At 38.6% G+C, this 12,474-nt stretch overlaps 1 protein-coding gene across 1 annotated transcript in view; it reads right to left on the bottom strand.

The window, feature by feature from the left end:
• Positions 1 to 10,993: 10,993 nt before the first annotated feature.
• LOC126470846 (trithorax group protein osa-like) overlaps positions 10,994 to 12,474 on the bottom strand; it is a 68,667-nt gene continuing 67,186 nt past the window's right edge. Inside the window, exon 13 of the mRNA XM_050098862.1 lies at positions 10,994 to 12,226. Within this exon, the coding sequence (XP_049954819.1) occupies positions 11,151 to 12,226 (1,076 nt within the window). The 3' untranslated portion in view covers positions 10,994 to 11,150. The remainder of the gene's footprint in view (positions 12,227 to 12,474) is intronic.

Below are 12,474 nucleotides of genomic sequence, written 5' to 3'. Positions count from 1 at the left end.
TTCTCTACTGTAAATTGCATTTTTGGGTTGATGCTAATGAGATGTACCAGAAGACATCCAACTCCTCTTGCTTTGGGTGCACCCTATGAAGTTATCATTCATATAGCAGTACCACTTAGTTGATCTGTTCTGTATGATGTACATGGTAAAATATCTCCAAAAAGAAGTTGGCAACAAATGGACGAAGATGGGTGCCAATGGCAAACCCATCAATTTTATTATAAAGTTCAATGTTGTACTGCACATAATTGTTGTAACACAATGTCTAAATAAAACGTATATATCCACCTGATAAATTCTTTGACCATGGTCCCTTAAACTAGAAGTTTTAACTGAGGCCATATCCTTTCAATTCTTTAATAATTTTCCAATACTATATTGTTTTCAACTTTTGACGCAACCTTCACATGAGTTACCTTCAAGGAATGTACATCCATATTTGAATTCAGTCACACAATTCCTACCCATCAAAAATGAAGGATCATACACCAAATTTTGATGAATTTCAATTAGGAATATGTTCTCAAACAAAAATCTTTATGAAGACATCATTTTTCAATTTACCCATATATGGACAAATTACATATAACCTGAATTTTAAAATAAATAATAATAATAGTGTAGCAACATAATACAAATGAAATTTTATAGATTTCACCGTCTTCTATATGCCAAACCCATCATTACCAAATATTAACATCCTCTTATCTTCCTCCTTGTAGTTTCTTGTCAGTTTAAAGCATAGATATATTACAAGTGGGACAGGTAAAGCATCTGTCAATTGATTAGCCACAGCAGATGCATTCACTTATGAAGACCTTACACAGTGGTTGTGCTCATAACTGTATTAACTGTAAGTTCCAGAAATTTCTTCAAAACATCTCATATGCATGGTGAAAACAGGTTCTAACTTTGCATCGTGAGACATGGAGATAAAAGTGATGATGTGTTCGGAAAGGGAGCACACACAACATCAGTTTTAACATTTTTGCAACATCTTAACAGGAGGAGCGGTACCAAGTTGAATAAGGTTATTGGACTTGTTGAAGGAAACTGAATGACTGAGCAGGAATTTCAATGTACCTTCCCCTGCACAATCAGACTGTGTAGTCATCAGTATGTTGTCAATCAGTTGCACATCTACTCAATTCATATGGACCACTCCTTCAAATCTGTGGATTATGGTAAGTACTGGCTGAGCAACAGCACTTCTGTAATGTGTAATTTTTTGTGAGACGCCATTCAATGATTATTTAAGAGATAGCTGTATCTTTAGGACTCTCCTTGAATGGCAGTGTTTTATCAGTTATTATACCTAAGTACTTAGCATATTTGCTGTAAACAGAACTCCTACTGTAGCACATCCCATTTACTATCTCACTGTTACTCAGCTAAACATCAGAAATCTCATTTTAATTATAGCAGCTTGGGGCTTTGGCTTTCACTGGCAATTTTAGCACTATCTGTCCACTTTTCAATTATATGACTTTTATAACAAATCTGCCACTCACATGTCCACACTCATTCATTATAATTTCTCATTTTGTCTGTCTTTTGCAAGATTCAGTAATCTTGCACACAACACAATAATATATAGTTACCACTTGCTCAATGTGTTGTATTGTTCATGGACTTCTCAGCTTACACAACAGATTATGTGAACTCCCTCTGAAATCTTAGCTCTAAATAATTTGCTTGTTAGGTGTTTGCTAACTATGGGGAGACAGTCTGTTTATGGGCTGTTAACAATTTTTGCAGCACAGACCACTGTGATATGTTCAGGAAGACAGTCAAAGAGGTCCTGGAAGGTAATGACAGGGATGTTGAGCCATGCTGACTCCAGTGCCATGGCCAGCTGCACTAGGTTTCTAGGCTGAGGCTCCATGACACATACAGCCCGATTGACATGGTCCCACAGATTCCAGATTGGGTTTAGCTCTCATGAGTTTGGTGGGCAGGGGATTACAGTAAACCCATCCTGGTGTTCTCTGAACCACACACATACACTGTGAGCTGTCTGACATGTAGCATTATCCTGCTGGTAGATGACATCGTGCTGAGGAAGCAAACAATGAGCAGGGGTGGACATGGTCTCCATGGATAGATGCACACTTGCGTTGATCCACTTTGCCTTCCGGAATGACAAGATCACCAAGGAATGCCACAAAAACATTCCCCAGACCACAACGCTCTGTCCTCTGGCCTGGACCCTTTGCTTTCAGGCATTTCACACTGTCCCTAACAACAGCCATCTATCCGATGGAGCATGAAATGTAATTCACCTGAACAGGCCACCTGTGACCACTCAGTGGATATCCGGTTGCAGTATTGCCATGCAAATTTCAGCCTTTGTTGCCAATTAACAGCAGTCGGCACGAGTGCACGAAGCAGGCGCCTACTATGGAAATCCGTACACAGCAACGCTTGCTCAGTAGTCATTGCGCAGACTGTTGGTGGCCCCTTGGTTCATGTGAGTGGCCAGTTGCTCAACAGTTGCACATCTAAACCCCTCTACACATCTCTGCAGCCACCATTCACCCCTGTCATCTAGGGCCTGTGGTGCATGCCTCAGTGCCAGATTCGAATAGTGCCATTTTGCCATGCACAGTATACTTTAACAATGGTTACACTTGAACAGTTTATAAACATAGCCATTTCTTCCACCCTTGCCCTGAACACCATGATGATCCTCTTTCGGATGGCAGATAAATCGCTCTGTTCCTGCAATACGACAACGACTGCACTGTTTTTCGCGTCCCTCCAAAATGCTTTATATACCCTCCACTGCTAGTGCTACCACATATTGTTTGTGAATGGTTACCGCACAATGATTTTGAACGTGGGTCGTGGTCACATTAATGTGACTAGACTATGTATAAATGATCTTAATATGTGGCTATGCACTCTACATTTGTGAAGCAGTTTATACAGTAGTGAAATATAATTTTTTCTTAATCCTGACAGCATGTTGCTTCAAGATATTGATAATATCATCATAGTGTTGAGCAGATAAACAGTATTACCTTGCATGGGTTGCATCATTCTGGACTTGCAACATTCTGGACTTAAATGCAGCCACAATAAATTCCAATGTGCAGTCAAAAGAAAAAAAGAATCAATGAACACAATGGCACTCTCTCTTGTCCTTCCTTTCTGTTATGATTTAATGCCCTGCTGACACTGTGGTCAGTAAGCACAATGGTGGCTGGATTCCGATATGGACCCCCTCCCCACTCCAGTTACAACATTCAGATTATGCAAATGATTTTCCTTTCAAGTATTAGTAATAGAGTAGTAGTAGTAGTAGTAGTAGTACACATTGCAACTGATCACAGATTTCTAAAAACCATTTTCTAAGCTGGAGTTTGTGCTAAAAAGGTAGACTCGTCATCAACCAAAAGCTGGTTTGAAAGCTACAGTGCTTTACTAGGCGCAGTCCTATTGCAGATATCATGTCCTTGCTTTCCTCCAACTTTTGAAGTGACTTGTAGATTTACAGACAGAGGGGAGGGGGTGATGTACAGTTTGGTGTGCACTCCAAACAGTGGTGCAGCTTGGCAATTTTTGATATTATTGCCAGAGGTGAAAGAAGCGAGAAGTGATAGGAAAAAATTCCTAGGACCAATTGACAATTAAATCCCAGACCTTTGGTTATATTGTCTGACCCTTAAATCACTGACACATCAGAGTTTTTAGTGTGGATGGAAAATTCCTTTTCACTTTACATGAGCAATTCTAAAATAATGCCATGAGATAAGGTCAGTCTAACAATAAACTGATCGTATCTTACCTTGGCAGTTTCACATTTACATTAATATTACTTCAGTTTATTCAAAACAACGAACCTTAATCTGCCACAGTTCTCCAACATAAACAGACAATGGTACCACCACCACCACCACCACCACTACCACCGATGACGACAACAACAACAACAACAACAACAATACATTCTTTGAGTTATCTCCTCATCACAATGTTGAGCAAACACACTTCTGCACACATAAGGTATTCATTTTTACTTTCTTTTGTAGCACACAAAGTCACCACATGTAAAGTTATTCAGATACATACATACTTGTGCTGTAGCTTTTAAGTGCCCACAAATTATTTCACACACTTTGATATCAAACTTTTTTCAGTTCACATATGTAAATTTCCAGTGACCACTGATATTACATAATTTACTAAAAACTTGTGTTGCCTGGGAAATATGTCCATTCTGAGTAATGGAAAAATTGGGGTGGCGATTTACTACTGAATAAAAAGCAAAGACATTACTTGTTCTACTGTTTCCATTCAGTATTCCCAGTATGCACCAACCACCTGATTTTTAACATCTGTTCATCTGATATGAGGATACTGTACCTCTGCATTTATTACAGGTACTCAGCCAAAACAGTAGATTTCAACAGGAAAATACAAGTAGTAGCTATCATACACCCACAGAGAAATTGTAGATAGCTTGTAGGTTTATTGGTGGTGGTAATATCAACCATGTTCATGAAAACCATGCAATAGTGACTACTCGTGCATACTAGCAGTTGAGATATTTTAGCAGCTTTTTTAAGTCATTTCAGGTTGCTTGTGCAAATGATCGTAGATTGTGCATCATAATGAACACTTTAATTGAATTTATTTGTCAGCTGTAATAGGTGTTTCACAACTGGCAATCACATGAGTTTCATTATCTAATAAAATCTTTAACAAAGAGGGGCCTTAGCTTTCTTCATACCTCCTGCAGTTGTCAAATAATGTCTTCTAAGCCCAGATTTGTCTTGCTACAGGAGAATAACCGAAACATAGTTTATTTAGAAATTCGCTACATATTGGACTATGGGCCGAGATTAAACTATAAGTTTGAAACAAAGTTGGCAGAATGCAAGTTGGCAGAACACAAGTTGGAAGAACGCAAGTTGGCAGATGTTTTTTCAATAGATACATGACTATTTATTAATTTGTTCTACTGATGTGGAACGTTTAACAGTTTGGGTCAGTTTACAAAAGCTATTGAATGCAATGTTAAGTGCTTCGATGTTCTGTAAGTTTGAAAATTACAGTGCTTTCAACTGACGAACTTATTTTTTCCACTGAACACATTTCGACAAGGCAATAAATACACAGATTTAGTGCAGGAGGCATTCGCAGAACAGTTTCTGGAAAGAACTGCACTTCACCATAATACAGTTTGTTGACTTATTGAGAAATTTCCAGAGAGAGGCTTGCAACCTCATATAAAGCAATTAGGCAAACAGTGAAATTGTTCATGTATAAAATGGCAGCAATACAAAAACTGAAGGATGCATATCATGAAAAGCAAATCTGCTACTGAAGATAGTTTTCATCTTTTATTGAGAGGAATAACACCAAATTCTTGCTGTCACCATCTGTGCTGAAGAGGCCTCATTTCACCTCTCGTCACATTAACATACAAAATCACATGATTATGATCAATGGAGAATCCTCGTGCTGTGCTTGAAACACAATTGCTCGATCAAAAAATTTGGAGTGTGGGTAGCAATACCCAGGCAGCTCATTTTTGGACCTTTATTATTTTTAAAGAAACCATGAACAGTAAATGTTATTGTTTAATTGGCCAGCTAAATGAAGACAAAATCAAGTACTCATTGTTTCAACAAGATGGCACTGTATACACAGTTAACAATTCTGTGCATCTTCTGGAAGAGTGTTTTGAGAAATGCATCACCTCAATAAACCAGCCCCCCCACTTGTCTGTAGAAAGGGTTTTCCAATAGAATTAAGAGTGTGATCGCAAAGACTTGTATAGATATCTCTGATCATCATTTCCTGAATATATATGTAACTGCAAAGCTACTTTCTGAACACACTGCGTCTGAATTATGCCTGGTATCAACAAAAATACAGACTGTGTTTCTGGAGCTATTTTACATTACCACACTGGTCAGAAATACATCTGTTCTAAGCAGTAATAGATAAGATCACTGTTCTATGAAGAATCTGTATTGCCAAACAGAACTGAATTATTGTTTCAGAAAAAAAGAAGTTATTGCCACTACACCAGCCCATGTATCTTTCTTCCCTCCACACAACAGGGTGAAAATAGTTAAAGCCCAGCCATTGGCAGCCAGTAGCGTACTCTTCTAAACATCCACTGTCTAGTAGTATTAAAGAAAATTACTAGCATTGCGAATATCAAGTAAAAGAATTGCAAAGAAAACTTTTTACATAGCTTTTCATGTACAAAAAAGAGCGTAGCACATACATTCAGTTACTTACCGCAACAGACAGTAATGCTTCCTAATTGCCCCTCTGTCCCCCCCCCCCCCCCTGCCCCGCCCCTTCTTCACACTCTCTCTCCATTTTTACAAGCTCAATTACTCAATAAATTGCAGGAAATTTTGATTTAAAAACCACTAAAGCCGTATATTTAAAAAATAATTTCAAATGCAAAGGCTACCTTTAAATGTGACAGTGTAGCTCGAGTTCTATCGGGATTATGCAGTCGGCAAGTCGTAACTTTTATCATCAATCAAAAAACTGTCAAAGTGGTGTGGCATCTAATTAAAATATCACTGACCATGTTATTCAAGGACTGGACCAAAATAACAATTAGTTGAGTTCCTTATAATGATATGTAAGATTAATCAGAAAACAAAAAATAATGCATAGAAGGGGATAGTGTGTTGACTTTGATAGAAATTGTGCCAGCATGAAATTAACGTAACTCTGCTAGGAGAGAAGACAATTATCTTCACTGACAAAATACTGGTTGAAATCTTATAAAACTGTGCAATAACATTGGCCAACTGGAAAAATGCATCAAATATCACGAATTTACCAGCTGGCAATAACAGGCTCAAAGAAAATAGAAATTATGCAGAATGGGGTGGAGGGTGGCAGGAAGCATTATCCTATACATAATCAATTGCCTTCAGTCAATTGTTACAACAATAAAACTGTTTTGTTGTATTTAGATTTAAATTCAGCCTTCATGTACTTCATTTTAAATTATACACTATGATATTACCTTCAACTGCTTTGGCTCTTACAGCATCTTCACATGCCCTTTTATGTGGCTTCTTGTCTCCAGTGTTAACAGAAGATTGTCTTTCTGGAGCTATTTTAGACTATTACAATGGTAAGAAATATATCTATTCCTACCAATAATACAATATTTTTTGTATCCACTCCATATAGCATTGTTGTTGTCGTCAATACCAGATGCAAGAAACTTCATAAAAAGCCACATTTGATGCTGTAAGAGATCAAGCACAGGTCACAGTGCATGCTTTAAAATATGAGGGGAGGGGGGGGGGGGGGGGGGGGGGAGGGCACACTCACAGGAGTGCGCATTTCAGTTACAGCAGTTTGATTATTTCCTTCATGGCACAATATTACAACTGCTTTACATGAAGTGGTCTTAAAGTTGTCTTTCGTTTATTGCAATCTTTTATTTGTGAAAGGAGAATGTTTTGTAGAAATAGGCCATATCCAGCACTATATTGTTGAACTGGATATTGTTTATAGTGTAAAGGAGCTGAAAACTCTAAATGCAGAACACTGAAGGACGTATGTGGAGAAACAAATATCTGCTCTCCTCCAACAATAACTTTGCCCAACTGTGTTCTTTTAGCACATTGTAGGAGGTATTCCAGGTTTTTGTAGACAAGCTTCACTTCTCAATGCACCATGACTACTACTACATACACTATCTGATCAAAATATCTGAACATCCCTGTATAATGTGGAACTGGCAACTAGATATCTCTAGAGACAGATCCGCTAATATAAGAGGAGATGAAGAATACTGTCAGTAAAGAAGCAGTAACAACAGAATGGAAACTCATTGACTTGGAACATGGACTAGTCACTGGATGTCATATGAGTAACAAATCCATTGAGGGCATTTCAAACCTTCTATAACTGTCCATGTTGACTATTAGTGATAGTTCCGAAGTGCCACCAGTAGCCCAGCTAGCACAATGACTGTGCATAAGGAGTTAAAAAGAATGTGGTACAATGATGAGCAGCTCCCTAGAAGCCCCATGTTTTTGTAGTCAGTACAAAGTGACACTGGAGGTGGTGCAGAGAGCCATGCCACAGGACAGTGGATGACTGTAAATGAGTGATTTGGAGTGATGAATCACACTATACCCTGTGGCAAACTGAGGGAAGAGTTTAGGTTTGGCTAATGGCTGGAGAACATTACCTATGGTCATGTGTAGTGCCAACAGTGAATTACACAGGAGGTGGTGCTAAGGTATGGGAGACTTATGCGTTTAGAGTGTGGTCCCTTATTGTAGTTAAGGAAATGCTAGGTGTGGAAGGATAATTTACAGCATTGTGTATTACCCACAACAGAGGAACAGTTCCGAGACAATTATCACTTGCACCAGCATGACAGTCTACAGTGATAAAGCAGCACCCGTGAGGCAATGGTCTGAGGATAATAACTCATCTGAAATGGACTGGCTTACCCAAGAGTCCTGACCTGGACCCACCAGTGAACCTTTAGGGTGAGTTAGAATGTCAAATTCACACAAGACCTCAGCATCCAACACCACTACATCCTCTGGTTTTTACTCTTGAGGTAGAACATGCTGCCAGTCCTCTCCACAGACAGTCTGACACCTCACTGTAGGTGTTCCCAGTGGAGTTCAAGACATAAAGGTGAAGGGTGGACACATCCCATATTAATGTTCACTAACAGGTATCCAGATACTTTTGATCAGATGGTGTATATGCAAAAAACATAGAACTTAACCCTCTGTAACACACTAAATTTTTGCAACAGCAAACTTTCCACAGCCAAAGCATAAACATAGCAAAACAGAACTTTTATTTATCTGCAACAAATCGAGAAGAATGCCATGCACAGAACACTGTTGTGTTTATGTAAATTCAATTAAAATAAAACTATAAATGTCTTGCTCTCACATGAGATGCAACAGTTGTCAGCCAACAATTTGATACAGGAGCAGCGATGCAGAAACCATTTTAACAAAATAATAGCATAGCCTTTTAATACAAGGTACCAGGGAATTACTACCAAGACAACAATTATGAGTATATCAGAAGCCATAAATATAAAATTTGTAGCAAATATTTTTGACAACAACCTTGTCAAGAACTTGAGTATCTCATATCAAACATGTTTCTTCCTTTTCTTCATTTTTTAAAAAAGTATACAAATGACAAAATACTTAATCATGTGGAGGAGATTATAAGGGTAGTAGGATGACAAAAAAAAATCACAGCAACTTAAAATGACAAGCATATAACTTTTCCACTGGTTACTCTCAACACATCACACGGAAGATGTCTCTATGAAGTTCTGCAATTGTATAGAGGAAGCCTTCCAGAAAAACGTCCAATATATACACATACATACAACTAATAAAATGAGCACGAGACCACAGATACATTAACTAATGAAAACATTAAATAAATAATGTACAAATTTTGTGCTAACAATTTTCATCTTAAAAGTTTGTCAAACCACCACTCATTCTGAAATATTCAACAGATGCAACACATGCATAAAGGGGACATGGGAGAAGCATCAGACAAAGGAAACAGTTAAGACAAGATGCACAGAAGGAAACAATACTCTCAAAAACGTAGAAAATACTTACTAAGGGTCATTTTAATACTTCAGTTTTTATTTTTTGAATCAATACAGCACATTCTGCTACTGCTTTTAATACTGAGCAAACTGAAGTATTAGAAACCAAGTACAACTAATCAGAGAGAAGAAATTGTGAAGAGTAAGTACACTCAAGACAATCTAATTTTGTAGCCAGTGAGAAACAAACAGAATGAATAGATAATACAATGAGACCACCACAAATGGATACTATGTATCTCAATTATTTGTAGAAAAGGGAGCTTACAAGTAAGCAAAAGAAATTTTGAAGCACACTTTAACATGTAGATAACAGTGTAAAAGAAATAAATTATAAATAATGTGATAGGTCCCTCAGTCTACTACATTTACCAGCCATCCACCTAACAGGCACACCAAGGAGGAATGATAACAATTGCCTTAGTACTCCTTATGTACATTTATTTCTGACTTGTTCGACATATATAAAGCATTTGCACAGTAATACCAATATGAAAGTAAGGAAAGGGAAAGGTACTTAGCATGACCACAAGAGGTCTTAGTATGAGGGATGAAAATCAGCCATCAGTAGGATAAAATGGGCTATACATTTTTTATCCAATGGGTATCAATGAACAGATTTCAAGGGCGTGTTTAGAAAGAAAATGTTTATAACAATCTTTTCTCAATTATGTTACACCCCACGTCACTTCCACACATCAAAGTAAATAATTAGACACACTTACTTTCACCTGTTCCACAAGTAACATGGCAGTGGTGGCACCTTAACTTCCTGCACTCCAAGTCATGTTTCTTAGACTCAATTTTGTGTTGTATTCTAAAGAATCTAATTCAGTTTACTTAACTATATGCATGATTACTTAATGTGTATTCTGGTATTTAATATTATTCCACTGTCCCTCAACAGCATTTGTAGCAATGGCCCTACACTAATAAGACAGTCGACACATAGCTCTAGATAACAGAACTTCCACATTCATTCACATCCAACCACATCTGATGATAAATACAAAATAAATTTCCGACTCGTAACAGATATTGGTGAATGCTGGAAGTGGCACCATCAGTCTCATCTGGTAATTATGAGTTACTGCCCCACTCGTGTTACTGCTGTAGCAACCGTTTCGCTGCAAGACTACGTAACTGTTTGGTATTTACTGTATCTATATTTCATGTATAGTTATATGTATAAGTATACATACATACATACATACACACACACACACACACACACACACACACACACATATATATATATATATACATATATATATATATATATATATATATATATATATATATATATATATATATATATATTTATTTATTTATTTATTTATTTATATCTATTAAATCTAATCAAAGACAGTCTGACTGTTTAAGGCATAAAAGAAAGGAATAAAGGACTGACGAACCGGAAACTCAGTCCTCATTACATTCAGACTTAAAAGTCATCTCTCACAATATGTTCCAGCAAAAATCACAAGAGAAGGAAACATCCGTGCCAGTTTCACCACTTAGTTGTCTACAACTGCTGTGCATGCTACGAAGAGGGCCATGAGCACTGGAAAAGAACACTGGAGATTACAGCTGCCACTTGCTGATCGAGGATCTGGCTCATGACGAGGGATAACAGACGCTGTTCTTGCTGCAGGAAGAGCGGCCGGTTTTCAGGATGTCGTGCCAGATGAAGTAATGTACCAGCCGCACGCCTCAGCATATCCAGACTGGTTCCCATAGCATCTGGATTGTCTATAAGTGCACCGATACCGTGCTGATAGGCTACCCCTAATGCAGTAGCTTCCGCCTGCTCGATGAATGCTACTAGCAAGGACACACACGGGCTCTGCAGTGCAACAGTACGTGCCACACCACTGTCCGCAGCGGCCAGGTAGTGCAGCATATTCACTGCAAACTCTCGTAGCACTTGCTCTTCTGACCAGCACAGAAGTCGTGTCAGCACAGCACACAGACGTTCCAAACGGGAGTAGGGTGGCGTAGCTACAACCAGATCTACATTAGAGTCCGTTACGCACAATTTGCACAGAGCTTCCAGTGCGAGGCGCTGGGGTGACAACGAGCCTGAAGATCCAGGAAATGGGTCCTGACCATGAGCAGCTGGACAAACTGCCCAGTGAAGAAGTCCATCAATTACGGGCCGCGACACTTCCTCAGGATGTTGACCGAGGTCCATATGACCGGCAATATTAGCCGCTGTCACCAACACATTTTCGCGCACATGGTGCAAGAAGTCCCACCACCATTCCGCTTCACCTTGTAAACTGCTACAAGAATCTGCAAAGTCAGCATCTTCTTCACAGTCATAATTGCGCTGTTTCTGTGCACGAGGAGGATGTTCGTGGTGTAAGAGTAAAAGCTTCCCCAACAAATCAAGGAATGTAACATTTTTGGCAAACTCTGCTTCATTGCCCGGGACAAATGTCAGATTCCTCAAAATAGTTGAAAGACAAACACAACGCCTTGCCTTTGCATCCTGTGTATCAGTAACAAGGTAAAGGCTCGCTTCATCTCTCGCGTAACATTCGTCTTCATAATCTGACATACGTCTTCTTTTCAACGTTCCCGCAGGATCCCTTATTTGTAGGCCGCCCCTGTTTTCTCCCTTTATCTCTGGTCTCACATCTGTTACTTTTGACTTTTCTTCAGCTTCGTCACCATAGTCATCTTCCATGTTTATGTCTTTTCCTTCATGTTCAGAACCTTTGAGGAACACATCTTGTTCCATTTCTGTTTCCATTTCTTCGTGTTCTTTTACAGTTTCGTCACAACTGTTGTTGCCATTACTACTTTCATTGCTTTCTAAACATTCGCAATTGTTAAGGCTAGTTCCTCCAACAGCATTTCCA

This window comes from Schistocerca serialis, chromosome 3 (assembly GCF_023864345.2).
Source record: "Schistocerca serialis cubense isolate TAMUIC-IGC-003099 chromosome 3, iqSchSeri2.2, whole genome shotgun sequence".
Classification (NCBI taxonomy): Eukaryota; Metazoa; Arthropoda; class Insecta; order Orthoptera; family Acrididae; genus Schistocerca; species Schistocerca serialis.
This window is presented reverse-complemented; position numbering and strand designations above follow the sequence as displayed.